Genomic DNA, 23,131 nt, shown 5'->3' with positions numbered 1-23,131 from the left:
ATTGGCCGCTCGGTGGCAACAAACTTAACCGTTTTCTTTTTGGGGAGGCAAATGCAAGAACGTGAACAACAACCGTGAGCGTCAACCCGAGCTATATTTCAGACATGTACCTGTCGTCTTGGTGATAAATTTTCCAGCTGTTCCCAAAGGATGCTGGATCATTGGCCATGGTACCATTGGGCATTTGAAAGTCATTCCTCCTTTCGTCATCCATGTTCCCACAGAGACCACAGACTTGTGCTTTGTAGGAGCTGGACAGGCGTACGCCTACGTAATGATGTCCGTCGTAAAACACTTCCAGACCTAATGCGGTGCTCAGGTGACGGAAGCGGCCCCAGATCTTCACTTGCATTGAATCTGACCCATTGATATACTCGTATGGCATGGTTGTGGCCACTCCGTTCAGCTGTGTGCAAAGCAAACACGTGCACATGAGAAACATCCCAGTGAGAATACTCAAATTGACAACGAAGAAGAACAATTAGGTGTCAGCATAAGGAGAGACAGATAAGAATTGGACTCTACCTTGAATCTCTTACTGTCGAAGAAGACAATTTGCATCCCATAGACTTCGGTGATGACTTCCCGAGTGTAGGAAACCTTGTTGTTTTTGCGATGCTCATTTGATACCAGCACCCTCCACTGTGATTCGTCGCAAAGCTGCAATTGCATACAAACAAAACAAGCTCAATCCAATGGCTGGCCCAAGTAACTCATTTTCTAACATCCATCGAATGCAGGAGCAGCGCAACGTCACTGTTGCCTATTACTCTCATGCAATATCACTCAACATCCTCCATGGTTCGGAAACAGCCATTTATCTCACCTGAGCCATGACGTATGTGGATGTTCCTTGGAAGTTGAATCTCTTCCCATCAAAGCTGATGTAGTGAGGATCTCCCCAGCCAGTACATTCCGCTGTTGGAAAGATATCCGGTCTTAGCTTTCTTTCTTTTGACAGTTAGAATGACACGTTTGCACAATGACTTTTGAGCTGACAAATCTAAATGATTAAATCTGAATAATTTGCGACGAGGTCAAGTAATTTGCCCCGTCACGGAGATTACTGTGCGATGGAAAGAAGGGGATGTTGCATTCAAGAACGCCACAGTAAAACACGAACCATTGTAGAAAAATAAAATTGCACAGCCCCGCCTAGAATGCTGATGTCCAGCTGCCGACCAATGGTCGACTATGTAGCGCCTCACGTTTTGGATAGCAACCCAAGATACCCTCTTCGTCGGGGCGGCACTCGTTGAGCACCAAGTCGCAGTCCTGGGGAACACAGCTGATGGATCCACCCTGTCTGCAGCTGCACTTTTCACTGCAGTTGTCACTGACGAATGATTCTCCAACCTATGGGAACACACCCCACAGCATGAGTCATTTAAATGTCACATACTTACAGTTTAATCACGTGTCCGGCATGGCAACGCAAGGCGTAAAAACAATCAACACGTGTGTCCGGTGTGTTTTGGACTTCGCCAATCGTGATTCTTACTTCATAGTAGTGGGAACCACGCAGGCAGCCACAGTCTGCAGGCCTTACACACTGGTTCACGTCCCACACAAGGCCATTTTCACAAACACAGCCCTCAACGCATGAGCCTGTGTGCTTTTCGACCACATCGGGTTCAGAGCAAGAGGGAAAAGAGGCAGGAGCGCAGGTCGTGTAGTTGCTTCCCGCTGGACACAAAAGAGCTGCGAAGGAAAAAGGAATGCTGCATTAATTCTCATCGCTTAAAGAAACAAAGGAAGAGAAAATAAATGTGGTTTGTCAAAATATGATGCTGTCGTTGTTTGTCGTCGTGAAAGGACCAGAACCATTGCATTAAGAGACAATAAATAGAGAGGAGGTAAACAATTCTTGAAATGGCAGTCAAAGACATCTTACGGCAGAATGTGGGTGTCCTCCAGGTCGACAAAGCTATTCCGGCAGCCAAGCATGTCGCATAGTAAGACTCGAGAGCATCACACAGTGCTTCCTGCTCCATTTCCCTGACGACAACCTCAAACGTGCAGTCATCGAAGAATTCTTCTGGGTTTCGATGAGCGTGACAAGAGGCGAACGGTCCATCGTTGAGCAGCAAGAAACCACACGTGTCGTTTCTGCTTGCTCTTTCCACCAGTGTTTCATTCAGATTGAGTGTGCTGCCATCGTCATCGACGCTGCTGTGGATGGAAAGGGGAAAAAAACGGCCTGAACGAACGTTTTGTGCTTGTCTTTTCTATTTTGCTGCAGTGCTCAGTTTCAAGGCAAGCAAAAAGGTCAAAATGAATGTGACAATAAAATGCAAGCAGTGGAATTCCATTGGCCGCTCGGTGGCAACAAACTTAACCGTTTTCTTTTTGGGGAGGCAAATGCAAGAACGTGAACAACAACCGTGAGCGTCAACCCGAGCTATATTTCAGACATGTACCTGTCGTCTTGGTGATAAATTTTCCAGCTGTTCCCAAAGGATGCTGGATCATTGGCCATGGTACCATTGGGCATTTGAAAGTCATTCCTCCTTTCGTCATCCATGTTCCCACAGAGACCACAGACTTGTGCTTTGTAGGAGCTGGACAGGCGTACGCCTACGTAATGATGTCCGTCGTAAAACACTTCCAGACCTAATGCGGTGCTCAGGTGACGGAAGCGGCCCCAGATCTTCACTTGCATTGAATCTGACCCATTGATATACTCGTATGGCATGGTTGTGGCCACTCCGTTCAGCTGTGTGCAAAGCAAACACGTGCACATGAGAAACATCCCAGTGAGAATACTCAAATTGACAACGAAGAAGAACAATTAGGTGTCAGCATAAGGAGAGACAGATAAGAATTGGACTCTACCTTGAATCTCTTACTGTCGAAGAAGACAATTTGCATCCCATAGACTTCGGTGATGACTTCCCGAGTGTAGGAAACCTTGTTGTTTTTGCGATGCTCATTTGATACCAGCACCCTCCACTGTGATTCGTCGCAAAGCTGCAATTGCATACAAACAAAACAAGCTCAATCCAATGGCTGGCCCAAGTAACTCATTTTCTAACATCCATCGAATGCAGGAGCAGCGCAACGTCACTGTTGCCTATTACTCTCATGCAATATCACTCAACATCCTCCATGGTTCGGAAACAGCCATTTATCTCACCTGAGCCATGACGTATGTGGATGTTCCTTGGAAGTTGAATCTCTTCCCATCAAAGCTGATGTAGTGAGGATCTCCCCAGCCAGTACATTCCGCTGTTGGAAAGATATCCGGTCTTAGCTTTCTTTCTTTTGACAGTTAGAATGACACGTTTGCACAATGACTTTTGAGCTGACAAATGTAATTGATTAAATCTGAATAATTTGCGACGAGGTCAAGTAATTTCCCCCATCACGGAGATTACTGTGCGATGGAAAGAAGGGGATGTTGCATTCAAGAACGCCACAGTAAAACAGGATCCATTGCAGAAAAATAAAATTGCACAGCCCCGCCTAGAATGCTGATGTCCAGCTGCCGACCATTGGTCGACTATGTGGCGCCTCACGTTTTGGATAGCAACCCAAGATACCCTCTTCGTCGCCGCGGCACTCGTTGAGCACCAAGTCGCAGTCCTGGGGAACACAGCTGATGGATCCACCCTGTCTGCAGCTGCACTTTTCACTGCAGTTGTCACTGACGAATGATTCTCCAACCTATGGGAACACACCCCACAGCATGAGTCATTTAAATGTCACATACTTACAGTTTAATCACGTGTCCGGCATGGCAACGCAAGACGTAAAAACAATCAACACGTGTGTCCGGTGTGTTTTGGACTTCGCCAATCGTGATTCTTACTTCATGGTAGTGGGAACCACGCAGGCAGCCACAGTCTGCAGGCCTCACACACTGGTTCACGTCCCACACAAGGCCATTGTCACAAACACAGCCCTCAACGCATGAGCCTGTGTGCTTTTCGACCACATCGGGTTCAGAGCAAGAGGGAAAAGAGGCAGGAGCGCAGGTCGTGTAGTTGCTTCCCGCTGGACACAAAAGAGCTGCGAAGGAAAAAGGAATGCTGCATTAATTCTCATCGCTTAAAGAAACAAAGGAAGAGAAAATAAATGTGGTTTGTCAAAATATGATGCTGTCGTTGTTTGTCGTCGTGAAAGGACCAGAACCATTGCATTAAGAGACAATAAATAGAGAGGAGGTAAACAATTCTTGAAATGGCAGTCAAAGACATCTTACGGCAGAATGTGGGTGTCCTCCAGGTCGACAAAGCTATTCCGGCAGCCAAGCATGTCGCATAGTAAGACTCGAGAGCATCACACAGTGCTTCCTGCTCCATTTCCCTGACGACAACCTCAAACGTGCAGTCATCGAAGAATTCTTCTGGGTTTCGATGAGCGTGGCAAGAGGCGAACGGTCCATCGTTGAGCAGCAAGAAACCACACGTGTCGTTTCTGCTTGCTCTTTCCACCAGTGTTTCATTCAGATTGAGTGTGCTGCCATCGTCATCGACGCTGCTGTGGATGGAAAGGGGAAAAACGGCCTGAACGAACGTTTTGTGCTTGTCTTTTCTATTTTGCTGCAGTGCTCAGTTTCAAGGCAAGCAAAAAGGTCAAAATGAATGTGACAATAAAATGCAAGCAGTGGAATTCCATTGGCCGCTCGGTGGCAACAAACTTAACCGTTTTCTTTTTGGGGAGGCAAATGCAAGAACGTGAACAACAACCGTGAGCGTCAACCCGAGCTATATTTCAGACATGTACCTGTCGTCTTGGTGATAAATTTTCCAGCTGTTCCCAAAGGATGCTGGATCATTGGCCATGGTACCATTGGGCATTTGAAAGTCATTCCTCCTTTCGTCATCCATGTTCCCACAGAGACCACAGACTTGTGCTTTGTAGGAGCTGGACAGGCGTACGCCTACGTAATGATGTCCGTCGTAAAACACTTCCAGACCTAATGCGGTGCTCAGGTGACGGAAGCGGCCCCAGATCTTCACTTGCATTGAATCTGACCCATTGATATACTCGTATGGCATGGTTGTGGCCACTCCGTTCAGCTGTGTGCAAAGCAAACACGTGCACATGAGAAACATCCCAGTGAGAATACTCAAATTGACAACGAAGAAGAACAATTAGGTGTCAGCATAAGGAGAGACAGATAAGAATTGGACTCTACCTTGAATCTCTTACTGTCGAAGAAGACAATTTGCATCCCATAGACTTCGGTGATGACTTCCCGAGTGTAGGAAACCTTGTTGTTTTTGCGATGCTCATTTGATACCAGCACCCTCCACTGTGATTCGTCGCAAAGCTGCAATTGCATACAAACAAAACAAGCTCAATCCAATGGCTGGCCCAAGTAACTCATTTTCTAACATCCATCGAATGCAGGAGCAGCGCAACGTCACTGTTGCCTATTACTCTCATGCAATATCACTCAACATCCTCCATGGTTCGGAAACAGCCATTTATCTCACCTGAGCCATGACGTATGTGGATGTTCCTTGGAAGTTGAATCTCTTCCCATCAAAGCTGATGTAGTGAGGATCTCCCCAGCCAGTACATTCCGCTGTTGGAAAGATATCCGGTCTTAGCTTTCTTTCTTTTGACAGTTAGAATGACACGTTTGCACAATGACTTTTGAGCTGACAAATGTAATTGATTAAATCTGAATAATTTGCGACGAGGTCAAGTAATTTCCCCATCACGGAGATTACTGTGCGATGGAAAGAAGGGGATGTTGCATTCAAGAACGCCACAGTAAAACAGGATCCATTGCAGAAAAATAAAATTGCACAGCCCCGCCTAGAATGCTGATGTCCAGCTGCCGACCATTGGTCGACTATGTGGCGCCTCACGTTTTGGATAGCAACCCAAGATACCCTCTTCGTCGCCGCGGCACTCGTTGAGCACCAAGTCGCAGTCCTGGGGAACACAGCTGATGGATCCACCCTGTCTGCAGCTGCACTTTTCACTGCAGTTGTCACTGACGAATGATTCTCCAACCTATGGGAACACACCCCACAGCATGAGTCATTTAAATGTCACATACTTACAGTTTAATCACGTGTCCGGCATGGCAACGCAAGACGTAAAAACAATCAACACGTGTGTCCGGTGTGTTTTGGACTTCGCCAATCGTGATTCTTACTTCATGGTAGTGGGAACCACGCAGGCAGCCACAGTCTGCAGGCCTCACACACTGGTTCACGTCCCACACAAGGCCATTGTCACAAACACAGCCCTCAACGCATGAGCCTGTGTGCTTTTCGACCACATCGGGTTCAGAGCAAGAGGGAAAAGAGGCAGGAGCGCAGGTCGTGTAGTTGCTTCCCGCTGGACACAAAAGAGCTGCGAAGGAAAAAGGAATGCTGCATTAATTCTCATCGCTTAAAGAAACAAAGGAAGAGAAAATAAATGTGGTTTGTCAAAATATGATGCTGTCGTTGTTTGTCGTCGTGAAAGGACCAGAACCATTGCATTAAGAGACAATAAATAGAGAGGAGGTAAACAATTCTTGAAATGGCAGTCAAAGACATCTTACGGCAGAATGTGGGTGTCCTCCAGGTCGACAAAGCTATTCCGGCAGCCAAGCATGTCGCATAGTAAGACTCGAGAGCATCACACAGTGCTTCCTGCTCCATTTCCCTGACGACAACCTCAAACGTGCAGTCATCGAAGAATTCTTCTGGGTTTCGATGAGCGTGACAAGAGGCGAACGGTCCATCGTTGAGCAGCAAGAAACCACACGTGTCGTTTCTGCTTGCTCTTTCCACCAGTGTTTCATTCAGATTGAGTGTGCTGCCATCGTCATCGACGCTGCTGTGGATGGAAAGGGGAAAAAACGGCCTGAACGAACGTTTTGTGCTTGTCTTTTCTATTTTGCTGCAGTGCTCAGTTTCAAGGCAAGCAAAAAGGTCAAAATGAATGTGACAATAAAATGCAAGCAGTGGAATTTCATTGGCCGCTCGGTGGCAACAAACTTAACCGTTTTCTTTTTGGGGAGGCAAATGCAAGAACGTGAACAACAACCGTGAGCGTCAACCCGAGCTATATTTCAGACATGTACCTGTCGTCTTGGTGATAAATTTTCCAGCTGTTCCCAAAGGATGCTGGATCATTGGCCATGGTACCATTGGGCATTTGAAAGTCATTCCTCCTTTCGTCATCCATGTTCCCACAGAGACCACAGACTTGTGCTTTGTAGGAGCTGGACAGGCGTACGCCTACGTAATGATGTCCGTCGTAAAACACTTCCAGACCTAATGCGGTGCTCAGGTGACGGAAGCGGCCCCAGATCTTCACTTGCATTGAATCTGACCCATTGATATACTCGTATGGCATGGTTGTGGCCACTCCGTTCAGCTGTGTGCAAAGCAAACACGTGCACATGAGAAACATCCCAGTGAGAATACTCAAATTGACAACGAAGAAGAACAATTAGGTGTCAGCATAAGGAGAGACAGATAAGAATTGGACTCTACCTTGAATCTCTTACTGTCGAAGAAGACAATTTGCATCCCATAGACTTCGGTGATGACTTCCCGAGTGTAGGAAACCTTGTTGTTTTTGCGATGCTCATTTGATACCAGCACCCTCCACTGTGATTCGTCGCAAAGCTGCAATTGCATACAAACAAAACAAGCTCAATCCAATGGCTGGCCCAAGTAACTCATTTTCTAACATCCATCGAATGCAGGAGCAGCGCAACGTCACTGTTGCCTATTACTCTCATGCAATATCACTCAACATCCTCCATGGTTCGGAAACAGCCATTTATCTCACCTGAGCCATGACGTATGTGGATGTTCCTTGGAAGTTGAATCTCTTCCCATCAAAGCTGATGTAGTGAGGATCTCCCCAGCCAGTACATTCCGCTGTTGGAAAGATATCCGGTCTTAGCTTTCTTTCTTTTGACAGTTAGAATGACACGTTTGCACAATGACTTTTGAGCTGACAAATGTAATTGATTAAATCTGAATAATTTGCGACGAGGTCAAGTAATTTCCCCCATCACGGAGATTACTGTGCGATGGAAAGAAGGGGATGTTGCATTCAAGAACGCCACAGTAAAACAGGATCCATTGCAGAAAAATAAAATTGCACAGCCCCGCCTAGAATGCTGATGTCCAGCTGCCGACCATTGGTCGACTATGTGGCGCCTCACGTTTTGGATAGCAACCCAAGATACCCTCTTCGTCGCCGCGGCACTCGTTGAGCACCAAGTCGCAGTCCTGGGGAACACAGCTGATGGATCCACCCTGTCTGCAGCTGCACTTTTCACTGCAGTTGTCACTGACGAATGATTCTCCAACCTATGGGAACACACCCCACAGCATGAGTCATTTAAATGTCACATACTTACAGTTTAATCACGTGTCCGGCATGGCAACGCAAGACGTAAAAACAATCAACACGTGTGTCCGGTGTGTTTTGGACTTCGCCAATCGTGATTCTTACTTCATGGTAGTGGGAACCACGCAGGCAGCCACAGTCTGCAGGCCTCACACACTGGTTCACGTCCCACACAAGGCCATTGTCACAAACACAGCCCTCAACGCATGAGCCTGTGTGCTTTTCGACCACATCGGGTTCAGAGCAAGAGGGAAAAGAGGCAGGAGCGCAGGTCGTGTAGTTGCTTCCCGCTGGACACAAAAGAGCTGCGAAGGAAAAAGGAATGCTGCATTAATTCTCATCGCTTAAAGAAACAAAGGAAGAGAAAATAAATGTGGTTTGTCAAAATATGATGCTGTCGTTGTTTGTCGTCGTGAAAGGACCAGAACCATTGCATTAAGAGACAATAAATAGAGAGGAGGTAAACAATTCTTGAAATGGCAGTCAAAGACATCTTACGGCAGAATGTGGGTGTCCTCCAGGTCGACAAAGCTATTCCGGCAGCCAAGCATGTCGCATAGTAAGACTCGAGAGCATCACACAGTGCTTCCTGCTCCATTTCCCTGACGACAACCTCAAACGTGCAGTCATCGAAGAATTCTTCTGGGTTTCGATGAGCGTGGCAAGAGGCGAACGGTCCATCGTTGAGCAGCAAGAAACCACACGTGTCGTTTCTGCTTGCTCTTTCCACCAGTGTTTCATTCAGATTGAGTGTGCTGCCATCGTCATCGACGCTGCTGTGGATGGAAAGGGGAAAAAAACGGCCTGAACGAACGTTTTGTGCTTGTCTTTTCTATTTTGCTGCAGTGCTCAGTTTCAAGGCAAGCAAAAAGGTCAAAATGAATGTGACAATAAAATGCAAGCAGTGGAATTTCATTGGCCGCTCGGTGGCAACAAACTTAACCGTTTTCTTTTTGGGGAGGCAAATGCAAGAACGTGAACAACAACCGTGAGCGTCAACCCGAGCTATATTTCAGACATGTACCTGTCGTCTTGGTGATAAATTTTCCAGCTGTTCCCAAAGGATGCTGGATCATTGGCCATGGTACCATTGGGCATTTGAAAGTCATTCCTCCTTTCGTCATCCATGTTCCCACAGAGACCACAGACTTGTGCTTTGTAGGAGCTGGACAGGCGTACGCCTACGTAATGATGTCCGTCGTAAAACACTTCCAGACCTAATGCGGTGCTCAGGTGACGGAAGCGGCCCCAGATCTTCACTTGCATTGAATCTGACCCATTGATATACTCGTATGGCATGGTTGTGGCCACTCCGTTCAGCTGTGTGCAAAGCAAACACGTGCACATGAGAAACATCCCAGTGAGAATACTCAAATTGACAACGAAGAAGAACAATTAGGTGTCAGCATAAGGAGAGACAGATAAGAATTGGACTCTACCTTGAATCTCTTACTGTCGAAGAAGACAATTTGCATCCCATAGACTTCGGTGATGACTTCCCGAGTGTAGGAAACCTTGTTGTTTTTGCGATGCTCATTTGATACCAGCACCCTCCACTGTGATTCGTCGCAAAGCTGCAATTGCATACAAACAAAACAAGCTCAATCCAATGGCTGGCCCAAGTAACTCATTTTCTAACATCCATCGAATGCAGGAGCAGCGCAACGTCACTGTTGCCTATTACTCTCATGCAATATCACTCAACATCCTCCATGGTTCGGAAACAGCCATTTATCTCACCTGAGCCATGACGTATGTGGATGTTCCTTGGAAGTTGAATCTCTTCCCATCAAAGCTGATGTAGTGAGGATCTCCCCAGCCAGTACATTCCGCTGTTGGAAAGATATCCGGTCTTAGCTTTCTTTCTTTTGACAGTTAGAATGACACGTTTGCACAATGACTTTTGAGCTGACAAATGTAATTGATTAAATCTGAATAATTTGCGACGAGGTCAAGTAATTTCCCCCATCACGGAGATTACTGTGCGATGGAAAGAAGGGGATGTTGCATTCAAGAACGCCACAGTAAAACAGGATCCATTGCAGAAAAATAAAATTGCACAGCCCCGCCTAGAATGCTGATGTCCAGCTGCCGACCATTGGTCGACTATGTGGCGCCTCACGTTTTGGATAGCAACCCAAGATACCCTCTTCGTCGCCGCGGCACTCGTTGAGCACCAAGTCGCAGTCCTGGGGAACACAGCTGATGGATCCACCCTGTCTGCAGCTGCACTTTTCACTGCAGTTGTCACTGACGAATGATTCTCCAACCTATGGGAACACACCCCACAGCATGAGTCATTTAAATGTCACATACTTACAGTTTAATCACGTGTCCGGCATGGCAACGCAAGACGTAAAAACAATCAACACGTGTGTCCGGTGTGTTTTGGACTTCGCCAATCGTGATTCTTACTTCATGGTAGTGGGAACCACGCAGGCAGCCACAGTCTGCAGGCCTCACACACTGGTTCACGTCCCACACAAGGCCATTGTCACAAACACAGCCCTCAACGCATGAGCCTGTGTGCTTTTCGACCACATCGGGTTCAGAGCAAGAGGGAAAAGAGGCAGGAGCGCAGGTCGTGTAGTTGCTTCCCGCTGGACACAAAAGAGCTGCGAAGGAAAAAGGAATGCTGCATTAATTCTCATCGCTTAAAGAAACAAAGGAAGAGAAAATAAATGTGGTTTGTCAAAATATGATGCTGTCGTTGTTTGTCGTCGTGAAAGGACCAGAACCATTGCATTAAGAGACAATAAATAGAGAGGAGGTAAACAATTCTTGAAATGGCAGTCAAAGACATCTTACGGCAGAATGTGGGTGTCCTCCAGGTCGACAAAGCTATTCCGGCAGCCAAGCATGTCGCATAGTAAGACTCGAGAGCATCACACAGTGCTTCCTGCTCCATTTCCCTGACGACAACCTCAAACGTGCAGTCATCGAAGAATTCTTCTGGGTTTCGATGAGCGTGGCAAGAGGCGAACGGTCCATCGTTGAGCAGCAAGAAACCACACGTGTCGTTTCTGCTTGCTCTTTCCACCAGTGTTTCATTCAGATTGAGTGTGCTGCCATCGTCATCGACGCTGCTGTGGATGGAAAGGGGAAAAAAACGGCCTGAACGAACGTTTTGTGCTTGTCTTTTCTATTTTGCTGCAGTGCTCAGTTTCAAGGCAAGCAAAAAGGTCAAAATGAATGTGACAATAAAATGCAAGCAGTGGAATTTCATTGGCCGCTCGGTGGCAACAAACTTAACCGTTTTCTTTTTGGGGAGGCAAATGCAAGAACGTGAACAACAACCGTGAGCGTCAACCCGAGCTATATTTCAGACATGTACCTGTCGTCTTGGTGATAAATTTTCCAGCTGTTCCCAAAGGATGCTGGATCATTGGCCATGGTACCATTGGGCATTTGAAAGTCATTCCTCCTTTCGTCATCCATGTTCCCACAGAGACCACAGACTTGTGCTTTGTAGGAGCTGGACAGGCGTACGCCTACGTAATGATGTCCGTCGTAAAACACTTCCAGACCTAATGCGGTGCTCAGGTGACGGAAGCGGCCCCAGATCTTCACTTGCATTGAATCTGACCCATTGATATACTCGTATGGCATGGTTGTGGCCACTCCGTTCAGCTGTGTGCAAAGCAAACACGTGCACATGAGAAACATCCCAGTGAGAATACTCAAATTGACAACGAAGAAGAACAATTAGGTGTCAGCATAAGGAGAGACAGATAAGAATTGGACTCTACCTTGAATCTCTTACTGTCGAAGAAGACAATTTGCATCCCATAGACTTCGGTGATGACTTCCCGAGTGTAGGAAACCTTGTTGTTTTTGCGATGCTCATTTGATACCAGCACCCTCCACTGTGATTCGTCGCAAAGCTGCAATTGCATACAAACAAAACAAGCTCAATCCAATGGCTGGCCCAAGTAACTCATTTTCTAACATCCATCGAATGCAGGAGCAGCGCAACGTCACTGTTGCCTATTACTCTCATGCAATATCACTCAACATCCTCCATGGTTCGGAAACAGCCATTTATCTCACCTGAGCCATGACGTATGTGGATGTTCCTTGGAAGTTGAATCTCTTCCCATCAAAGCTGATGTAGTGAGGATCTCCCCAGCCAGTACATTCCGCTGTTGGAAAGATATCCGGTCTTAGCTTTCTTTCTTTTGACAGTTAGAATGACACGTTTGCACAATGACTTTTGAGCTGACAAATGTAATTGATTAAATCTGAATAATTTGCGACGAGGTCAAGTAATTTCCCCCATCACGGAGATTACTGTGCGATGGAAAAGAGGGGGATGTTGCATTCAAGAACGCCACAGTAAAACAGGATCCATTGCAGAAAAATAAAATTGCACAGCCCCGCCTAGAATGCTGATGTCCAGCTGCCGACCATTGGTCGACTATGTGGCGCCTCACGTTTTGGATAGCAACCCAAGATACCCTCTTCGTCGCCGCGGCACTCGTTGAGCACCAAGTCGCAGTCCTGGGGAACACAGCTGATGGATCCACCCTGTCTGCAGCTGCACTTTCACTGCAGTTGTCACTGACGAATGATTCTCCAACCTATGGGAACACACCCCACAGCATGAGTCATTTAAATGTCACATACTTACAGTTTAATCACGTGTCCGGCATGGCAACGCAAGACGTAAAAACAATCAACACGTGTGTCCGGTGTGTTTTGGACTTCGCCAATCGTGATTCTTACTTCATGGTAGTGGGAACCACGCAGGCAGCCACAGTCTGCAGGCCTCACACACTGGTTCACGTCCCACACAAGGCCATTGTCACAAACACAGCCCTCAACGCATGAGCCTGTGTGCTTTTCGACCACATCGGGTTCAGAGCAAGAGGGAAAAGAGGCAGGAGCGCAGGTCGTGTAGTTGCTTCCCGCTGGACACAAAAGAGCTGCGAAGGAAAAAGGAATGCTGCATTAATTCTCATCGCTTAAAGAAACAAAGGAAGAGAAAATAAATGTGCTTTGTCAAAATATGATGCTGTCGTTGTTTGTCGTCGTGAAAGGACCAGAACCATTGCATTAAGAGACAATAAATAGAGAGGAGGTAAACAATTCTTGAAATGGCAGTCAAAGACATCTTACGGCAGAATGTGGGTGTCCTCCAGGTCGACAAAGCTATTCCGGCAGCCAAGCATGTCGCATAGTAAGACTCGAGAGCATCACACAGTGCTTCCTGCTCCATTTCCCTGACGACAACCTCAAACGTGCAGTCATCGAAGAATTCTTCTGGGTTTCGATGAGCGTGGCAAGAGGCGAACGGTCCATCGTTGAGCAGCAAGAAACCACACGTGTCGTTTCTGCTTGCTCTTTCCACCAGTGTTTCATTCAGATTGAGTGTGCTGCCATCGTCATCGACGCTGCTGTGGATGGAAAGGGGAAAAAAACGGCCTGAACGAACGTTTTGTGCTTGTCTTTTCTATTTTGCTGCAGTGCTCAGTTTCAAGGCAAGCAAAAAGGTCAAAATGAATGTGACAATAAAATGCAAGCAGTGGAATTTCATTGGCCGCTCGGTGGCAACAAACTTAACCGTTTTCTTTTTGGGGAGGCAAATGCAAGAACGTGAACAACAACCGTGAGCGTCAACCCGAGCTATATTTCAGACATGTACCTGTCGTCTTGGTGATAAATTTTCCAGCTGTTCCCAAAGGATGCTGGATCATTGGCCATGGTACCATTGGGCATTTGAAAGTCATTCCTCCTTTCGTCATCCATGTTCCCACAGAGACCACAGACTTGTGCTTTGTAGGAGCTGGACAGGCGTACGCCTACGTAATGATGTCCGTCGTAAAACACTTCCAGACCTAATGCGGTGCTCAGGTGACGGAAGCGGCCCCAGATCTTCACTTGCATTGAATCTGACCCATTGATATACTCGTATGGCATGGTTGTGGCCACTCCGTTCAGCTGTGTGCAAAGCAAACACGTGCACATGAGAAACATCCCAGTGAGAATACTCAAATTGACAACGAAGAAGAACAATTAGGTGTCAGCATAAGGAGAGACAGATAAGAATTGGACTCTACCTTGAATCTCTTACTGTCGAAGAAGACAATTTGCATCCCATAGACTTCGGTGATGACTTCCCGAGTGTAGGAAACCTTGTTGTTTTTGCGATGCTCATTTGATACCAGCACCCTCCACTGTGATTCGTCGCAAAGCTGCAATTGCATACAAACAAAACAAGCTCAATCCAATGGCTGGCCCAAGTAACTCATTTTCTAACATCCATCGAATGCAGGAGCAGCGCAACGTCACTGTTGCCTATTACTCTCATGCAATATCACTCAACATCCTCCATGGTTCGGAAACAGCCATTTATCTCACCTGAGCCATGACGTATGTGGATGTTCCTTGGAAGTTGAATCTCTTCCCATCAAAGCTGATGTAGTGAGGATCTCCCCAGCCAGTACATTCCGCTGTTGGAAAGATATCCGGTCTTAGCTTTCTTTCTTTTGACAGTTAGAATGACACGTTTGCACAATGACTTTTGAGCTGACAAATGTAATTGATTAAATCTGAATAATTTGCGACGAGGTCAAGTAATTTCCCCCATCACGGAGATTACTGTGCGATGGAAAGAAGGGGATGTTGCATTCAAGAACGCCACAGTAAAACAGGATCCATTGCAGAAAAATAAAATTGCACAGCCCCGCCTAGAATGCTGATGTCCAGCTGCCGACCATTGGTCGACTATGTGGCGCCTCACGTTTTGGATAGCAACCCAAGATACCCTCTTCGTCGCCGCGGCACTCGTTGAGCACCAAGTCGCAGTCCTGGGGAACACAGCTGATGGATCCACCCTGTCTGCAGCTGCACTTTTCACTGCAGTTGTCACTGACGAATGATTCTCCAACCTATGGGAACACACCCCACAGCATGAGTCATTTAAATGTCACATACTTACAGTTTAATCACGTGTCCGGCATGGCAACGCAAGACGTAAAAACAATCAACACGTGTGTCCGGTGTGTTTTGGACTTCGCCAATCGTGATTCTTACTTCATGGTAGTGGGAACCACGCAGGCAGCCACAGTCTGCAGGCCTCACACACTGGTTCACGTCCCACACAAGGCCATTGTCACAAACACAGCCCTCAACGCATGAGCCTGTGTGCTTTTCGACCACATCGGGTTCAGAGCAAGAGGGAAAAGAGGCAGGAGCGCAGGTCGTGTAGTTGCTTCCCGCTGGACACAAAAGAGCTGCGAAGGAAAAAGGAATGCTGCATTAATTCTCATCGCTTAAAGAAACAAAGGAAGAGAAAATAAATGTGCTTTGTCAAAATATGATGCTGTCGTTGTTTGTCGTCGTGAAAGGACCAGAACCATTGCATTAAGAGACAATAAATAGAGAGGAGGTAAACAATTCTTGAAATGGCAGTCAAAGACATCTTACGGCAGAATGTGGGTGTCCTCCAGGTCGACAAAGCTATTCCGGCAGCCAAGCATGTCGCATAGTAAGACTCGAGAGCATCACACAGTGCTTCCTGCTCCATTTCCCTGACGACAACCTCAAACGTGCAGTCATCGAAGAATTCTTCTGGGTTTCGATGAGCGTGGCAAGAGGCGAACGGTCCATCGTTGAGCAGCAAGAAACCACACGTGTCGTTTCTGCTTGCTCTTTCCACCAGTGTTTCATTCAGATTGAGTGTGCTGCCATCGTCATCGACGCTGCTGTGGATGGAAAGGGGAAAAAAACGGCCTGAACGAACGTTTTGTGCTTGTCTTTTCTATTTTGCTGCAGTGCTCAGTTTCAAGGCAAGCAAAAAGGTCAAAATGAATGTGACAATAAAATGCAAGCAGTGGAATTTCATTGGCCGCTCGGTGGCAACAAACTTAACCGTTTTCTTTTTGGGGAGGCAAATGCAAGAACGTGAACAACAACCGTGAGCGTCAACCCGAGCTATATTTCAGACATGTACCTGTCGTCTTGGTGATAAATTTTCCAGCTGTTCCCAAAGGATGCTGGATCATTGGCCATGGTACCATTGGGCATTTGAAAGTCATTCCTCCTTTCGTCATCCATGTTCCCACAGAGACCACAGACTTGTGCTTTGTAGGAGCTGGACAGGCGTACGCCTACGTAATGATGTCCGTCGTAAAACACTTCCAGACCTAATGCGGTGCTCAGGTGACGGAAGCGGCCCCAGATCTTCACTTGCATTGAATCTGACCCATTGATATACTCGTATGGCATGGTTGTGGCCACTCCGTTCAGCTGTGTGCAAAGCAAACACGTGCACATGAGAAACATCCCAGTGAGAATACTCAAATTGACAACGAAGAAGAACAATTAGGTGTCAGCATAAGGAGAGACAGATAAGAATTGGACTCTACCTTGAATCTCTTACTGTCGAAGAAGACAATTTGCATCCCATAGACTTCGGTGATGACTTCCCGAGTGTAGGAAACCTTGTTGTTTTGCGATGCTCATTTGATACCAGCACCCTCCACTGTGATTCGTCGCAAAGCTGCAATTGCATACAAACAAAACAAGCTCAATCCAATGGCTGGCCCAAGTAACTCATTTTCTAACATCCATCGAATGCAGGAGCAGCGCAACGTCACTGTTGCCTATTACTCTCATGCAATATCACTCAACATCCTCCATGGTTCGGAAACAGCCATTTATCTCACCTGAGCCATGACGTATGTGGATGTTCCTTGGAAGTTGAATCTCTTCCCATCAAAGCTGATGTAGTGAGGATCTCCCCAGCCAGTACATTCCGCTGTTGGAAAGATATCCGGTCTTAGCTTTCTTTCTTTTGACAGTTAGAATGACACGTTTGCACAATGACTTTTGAGCTGACAAATGTAATTGATTAAATCTGAATAATTTGCGACGAGGTCAAGTAATTTCCCCCATCACGGAGATTACTGTGCGATGGAAAGAAGGGGATGTTGCATTCAAGAACGCCACAGTAAAACAGGATCCATTGCAGAAAAATAAAATTGCACAGCCCCGCCTAGAATGCTGATGTCCAGCTGCCGACCATTGGTCGACTATGTGGCGCCTCACGTTTTGGATAGCAACCCAAGATACCCTCTTCGTCGCCGCGGCACTCGTTGAGCACCAAGTCGCAGTCCTGGGGAACACAGCTGATGGATCCACCCTGTCTGCAGCTGCACTTTTCACTGCAGTTGTCACTGACGAATGATTCTCCAACCTATGGGAACACACCCCACAGCATGAGTCATTTAAATGTCACATACTTACAGTTTAATCACGTGTCCGGCATGGCAACGCAAGACGTAAAAACAATCAACACGTGTGTCCGGTGTGTTTTGGACTTCGCCAATCGTGATTCTTACTTCATGGTAGTGGGAACCACGCAGGCAGCCACAGTCTGCAGGCCTCACACACTGGTTCACGTCCCACACAAGGCCATTGTCACAAACACAGCCCTCAACGCATGAGCCTGTGTGCTTTTCGACCACATCGGGTTCAGAGCAAGAGGGAAAAGAGGCAGGAGCGCAGGTCGTGTAGTTGCTTCCCGCTGGACACAAAAGAGCTGCGAAGGAAAAAGGAATGCTGCATTAATTCTCATCGCTTAAAGAAACAAAGGAAGAGAAAATAAATGTGCTTTGTCAAAATATGATGCTGTCGTTGTTTGTCGTCGTGAAAGGACCAGAACCATTGCATTAAGAGACAATAAATAGAGAGGAGGTAAACAATTCTTGAAATGGCAGTCAAAGACATCTTACGGCAGAATGTGGGTGTCCTCCAGGTCGACAAAGCTATTCCGGCAGCCAAGCATGTCGCATAGTAAGACTCGAGAGCATCACACAGTGCTTCCTGCTCCATTTCCCTGACGACAACCTCAAACGTGCAGTCATCGAAGAATTCTTCTGGGTTTCGATGAGCGTGGCAAGAGGCGAACGGTCCATCGTTGAGCAGCAAGAAACCACACGTGTCGTTTCTGCTTGCTCTTTCCACCAGTGTTTCATTCAGATTGAGTGTGCTGCCATCGTCATCGACGCTGCTGTGGATGGAAAGGGGAAAAAAACGGCCTGAACGAACGTTTTGTGCTTGTCTTTTCTATTTTGCTGCAGTGCTCAGTTTCAAGGCAAGCAAAAAGGTCAAAATGAATGTGACAATAAAATGCAAGCAGTGGAATTTCATTGGCCGCTCGGTGGCAACAAACTTAACCGTTTTCTTTTTGGGGAGGCAAATGCAAGAACGTGAACAACAACCGTGAGCGTCAACCCGAGCTATATTTCAGACATGTACCTGTCGTCTTGGTGATAAATTTTCCAGCTGTTCCCAAAGGATGCTGGATCATTGGCCATGGTACCATTGGGCATTTGAAAGTCATTCCTCCTTTCGTCATCCATGTTCCCACAGAGACCACAGACTTGTGCTTTGTAGGAGCTGGACAGGCGTACGCCTACGTAATGATGTCCGTCGTAAAACACTTCCAGACCTAATGCGGTGCTCAGGTGACGGAAGCGGCCCCAGATCTTCACTTGCATTGAATCTGACCCATTGATATACTCGTATGGCATGGTTGTGGCCACTCCGTTCAGCTGTGTGCAAAGCAAACACGTGCACATGAGAAACATCCCAGTGAGAATACTCAAATTGACAACGAAGAAGAACAATTAGGTGTCAGCATAAGGAGAGACAGATAAGAATTGGACTCTACCTTGAATCTCTTACTGTCGAAGAAGACAATTTGCATCCCATAGACTTCGGTGATGACTTCCCGAGTGTAGGAAACCTTGTTGTTTTTGCGATGCTCATTTGATACCAGCACCCTCCACTGTGATTCGTCGCAAAGCTGCAATTGCATACAAACAAAACAAGCTCAATCCAATGGCTGGCCCAAGTAACTCATTTTCTAACATCCATCGAATGCAGGAGCAGCGCAACGTCACTGTTGCCTATTACTCTCATGCAATATCACTCAACATCCTCCATGGTTCGGAAACAGCCATTTATCTCACCTGAGCCATGACGTATGTGGATGTTCCTTGGAAGTTGAATCTCTTCCCATCAAAGCTGATGTAGTGAGGATCTCCCCAGCCAGTACATTCCGCTGTTGGAAAGATATCCGGTCTTAGCTTTCTTTCTTTTGACAGTTAGAATGACACGTTTGCACAATGACTTTTGAGCTGACAAATGTAATTGATTAAATCTGAATAATTTGCGACGAGGTCAAGTAATTTCCCCCATCACGGAGATTACTGTGCGATGGAAAGAAGGGGATGTTGCATTCAAGAACGCCACAGTAAAACAGGATCCATTGCAGAAAAATAAAATTGCACAGCCCCGCCTAGAATGCTGATGTCCAGCTGCCGACCATTGGTCGACTATGTGGCGCCTCACGTTTTGGATAGCAACCCAAGATACCCTCTTCGTCGCCGCGGCACTCGTTGAGCACCAAGTCGCAGTCCTGGGGAACACAGCTGATGGATCCACCCTGTCTGCAGCTGCACTTTCACTGCAGTTGTCACTGACGAATGATTCTCCAACCTATGGGAACACACCCCACAGCATGAGTCATTTAAATGTCACATACTTACAGTTTAATCACGTGTCCGGCATGGCAACGCAAGACGTAAAAACAATCAACACGTGTGTCCGGTGTGTTTTGGACTTCGCCAATCGTGATTCTTACTTCATGGTAGTGGGAACCACGCAGGCAGCCACAGTCTGCAGGCCTCACACACTGGTTCACGTCCCACACAAGGCCATTGTCACAAACACAGCCCTCAACGCATGAGCCTGTGTGCTTTTCGACCACATCGGGTTCAGAGCAAGAGGGAAAAGAGGCAGGAGCGCAGGTCGTGTAGTTGCTTCCCGCTGGACACAAAAGAGCTGCGAAGGAAAAGGAATGCTGCATTAATTCTCATCGCTTAAAGAAACAAAGGAAGAGAAAATAAATGTGCTTTGTCAAAATATGATGCTGTCGTTGTTTGTCGTCGTGAAAGGACCAGAACCATTGCATTAAGAGACAATAAATAGAGAGGAGGTAAACAATTCTTGAAATGGCAGTCAAAGACATCTTACGGCAGAATGTGGGTGTCCTCCAGGTCGACAAAGCTATTCCGGCAGCCAAGCATGTCGCATAGTAAGACTCGAGAGCATCACACAGTGCTTCCTGCTCCATTTCCCTGACGACAACCTCAAACGTGCAGTCATCGAAGAATTCTTCTGGGTTTCGATGAGCGTGGCAAGAGGCGAACGGTCCATCGTTGAGCAGCAAGAAACCACACGTGTCGTTTCTGCTTGCTCTTTCCACCAGTGTTTCATTCAGATTGAGTGTGCTGCCATCGTCATCGACGCTGCTGTGGATGGAAAGGGGAAAAAACGGCCTGAACGAACGTTTTGTGCTTGTCTTTTCTATTTTGCTGCAGTGCTCAGTTTCAAGGCAAGCAAAAGGTCAAAATGAATGTGACAATAAAATGCAAGCAGTGGAATTTCATTGGCCGCTCGGTGGCAACAAACTTAACCGTTTTCTTTTTGGGGAGGCAAATGCAAGAACGTGAACAACAACCGTGAGCGTCAACCCGAGCTATATTTCAGACATGTACCTGTCGTCTTGGTGATAAATTTTCCAGCTGTTCCCAAAGGATGCTGGATCATTGGCCATGGTACCATTGGGCATTTGAAAGTCATTCCTCCTTTCGTCATCCATGTTCCCACAGAGACCACAGACTTGTGCTTTGTAGGAGCTGGACAGGCGTACGCCTACGTAATGATGTCCGTCGTAAAACACTTCCAGACCTAATGCGGTGCTCAGGTGACGGAAGCGGCCCCAGATCTTCACTTGCATTGAATCTGACCCATTGATATACTCGTATGGCATGGTTGTGGCCACTCCGTTCAGCTGTGTGCAAAGCAAACACGTGCACATGAGAAACATCCCAGTGAGAATACTCAAATTGACAACGAAGAAGAACAATTAGGTGTCAGCATAAGGAGAGACAGATAAGAATTGGACTCTACCTTGAATCTCTTACTGTCGAAGAAGACAATTTGCATCCCATAGACTTCGGTGATGACTTCCCGAGTGTAGGAAACCTTGTTGTTTTTGCGATGCTCATTTGATACCAGCACCCTCCACTGTGATTCGTCGCAAAGCTGCAATTGCATACAAACAAAACAAGCTCAATCCAATGGCTGGCCCAAGTAACTCATTTTCTAACATCCATCGAATGCAGGAGCAGCGCAACGTCACTGTTGCCTATTACTCTCATGCAATATCACTCAACATCCTCCATGGTTCGGAAACAGCCATTTATCTCACCTGAGCCATGACGTATGTGGATGTTCCTTGGAAGTTGAATCTCTTCCCATCAAAGCTGATGTAGTGAGGATCTCCCCAGCCAGTACATTCCGCTGTTGGAAAGATATCCGGTCTTAGCTTTCTTTCTTTTGACAGTTAGAATGACACGTTTGCACAATGACTTTTGAGCTGACAAATGTAATTGATTAAATCTGAATAATTTGCGACGAGGTCAAGTAATTTCCCCCATCACGGAGATTACTGTGCGATGGAAAGAAGGGGATGTTGCATTCAAGAACGCCACAGTAAAACAGGATCCATTGCAGAAAAATAAAATTGCACAGCCCCGCCTAGAATGCTGATGTCCAGCTGCCGACCATTGGTCGACTATGTGGCGCCTCACGTTTTGGATAGCAACCCAAGATACCCTCTTCGTCGCCGCGGCACTCGTTGAGCACCAAGTCGCAGTCCTGGGGAACACAGCTGATGGATCCACCCTGTCTGCAGCTGCACTTTTCACTGCAGTTGTCACTGACGAATGATTCTCCAACCTATGGGAACACACCCCACAGCATGAGTCATTTAAATGTCACATACTTACAGTTTAATCACGTGTCCGGCATGGCAACGCAAGACGTAAAAACAATCAACACGTGTGTCCGGTGTGTTTTGGACTTCGCCAATCGTGATTCTTACTTCATGGTAGTGGGAACCACGCAGGCAGCCACAGTCTGCAGGCCTCACACACTGGTTCACGTCCCACACAAGGCCATTGTCACAAACACAGCCCTCAACGCATGAGCCTGTGTGCTTTTCGACCACATCGGGTTCAGAGCAAGAGGGAAAAGAGGCAGGAGCGCAGGTCGTGTAGTTGCTTCCCGCTGGACACAAAAGAGCTGCGAAGGAAAAAGGAATGCTGCATTAATTCTCATCGCTTAAAGAAACAAAGGAAGAGAAAATAAATGTGCTTTGTCAAAATATGATGCTGTCGTTGTTTGTCGTCGTGAAAGGACCAGAACCATTGCATTAAGAGACAATAAATAGAGAGGAGGTAAACAATTCTTGAAATGGCAGTCAAAGACATCTTACGGCAGAATGTGGGTGTCCTCCAGGTCGACAAAGCTATTCCGGCAGCCAAGCATGTCGCATAGTAAGACTCGAGAGCATCACACAGTGCTTCCTGCTCCATTTCCCTGACGACAACCTCAAACGTGCAGTCATCGAAGAATTCTTCTGGGTTTCGATGAGCGTGGCAAGAGGCGAACGGTCCATCGTTGAGCAGCAAGAAACCACACGTGTCGTTTCTGCTTGCTCTTTCCACCAGTGTTTCATTCAGATTGAGTGTGCTGCCATCGTCATCGACGCTGCTGTGGATGGAAAGGGGAAAAAACGGCCTGAACGAACGTTTTGTGCTTGTCTTTTCTATTTTGCTGCAGTGCTCAGTTTCAAGGCAAGCAAAAAGGTCAAAATGAATGTGACAATAAAATGCAAGCAGTGGAATTTCATTGGCCGCTCGGTGGCAACAAACTTAACCGTTTTCTTTTT

General features: G+C 46.8%; 1 protein-coding gene across 1 annotated transcript in view; it reads right to left on the bottom strand.

Annotated features, from left to right (window-relative positions):
• Window positions 1-3,465: 3,465 nt before the first annotated feature.
• The window catches only part of LOC147010434 (zonadhesin-like), a 41,240-nt gene continuing 21,574 nt past the window's right edge, over window positions 3,466-23,131 (bottom strand). Inside the window, exons 21-37 of the mRNA XM_085860359.1 lie at window positions 21,990-22,137; window positions 21,608-21,732; window positions 20,892-21,013; window positions 19,739-19,830; window positions 19,302-19,426; window positions 17,374-17,521; window positions 16,992-17,116; window positions 15,065-15,212; window positions 14,683-14,807; window positions 12,780-12,902; window positions 10,445-10,592; window positions 10,063-10,187; window positions 8,135-8,282; window positions 7,753-7,877; window positions 5,826-5,973; window positions 5,445-5,569; window positions 3,466-3,666 (exon numbers count right to left, since the gene is read on the bottom strand). Of these exons, the coding sequence (XP_085716485.1) occupies window positions 3,466-3,666; window positions 5,445-5,569; window positions 5,826-5,973; window positions 7,753-7,877; window positions 8,135-8,282; window positions 10,063-10,187; window positions 10,445-10,592; window positions 12,780-12,902; window positions 14,683-14,807; window positions 15,065-15,212; window positions 16,992-17,116; window positions 17,374-17,521; window positions 19,302-19,426; window positions 19,739-19,830; window positions 20,892-21,013; window positions 21,608-21,732; window positions 21,990-22,137 (2,301 nt within the window). The remainder of the gene's footprint in view (window positions 3,667-5,444; window positions 5,570-5,825; window positions 5,974-7,752; window positions 7,878-8,134; window positions 8,283-10,062; window positions 10,188-10,444; window positions 10,593-12,779; window positions 12,903-14,682; window positions 14,808-15,064; window positions 15,213-16,991; window positions 17,117-17,373; window positions 17,522-19,301; window positions 19,427-19,738; window positions 19,831-20,891; window positions 21,014-21,607; window positions 21,733-21,989; window positions 22,138-23,131) is intronic.

This window comes from Eptatretus burgeri, chromosome 16, assembly GCF_056783735.1.
Source record: "Eptatretus burgeri isolate ZD-2024b chromosome 16, Ebu_testis_v1, whole genome shotgun sequence".
Lineage (NCBI taxonomy): Eukaryota > Metazoa > Chordata > Myxini > Myxiniformes > Myxinidae > Eptatretus > Eptatretus burgeri.
The sequence above is the reverse complement of the archived record's forward strand: the minus strand, read 5'-3'. Positions and strand labels throughout refer to the sequence as shown.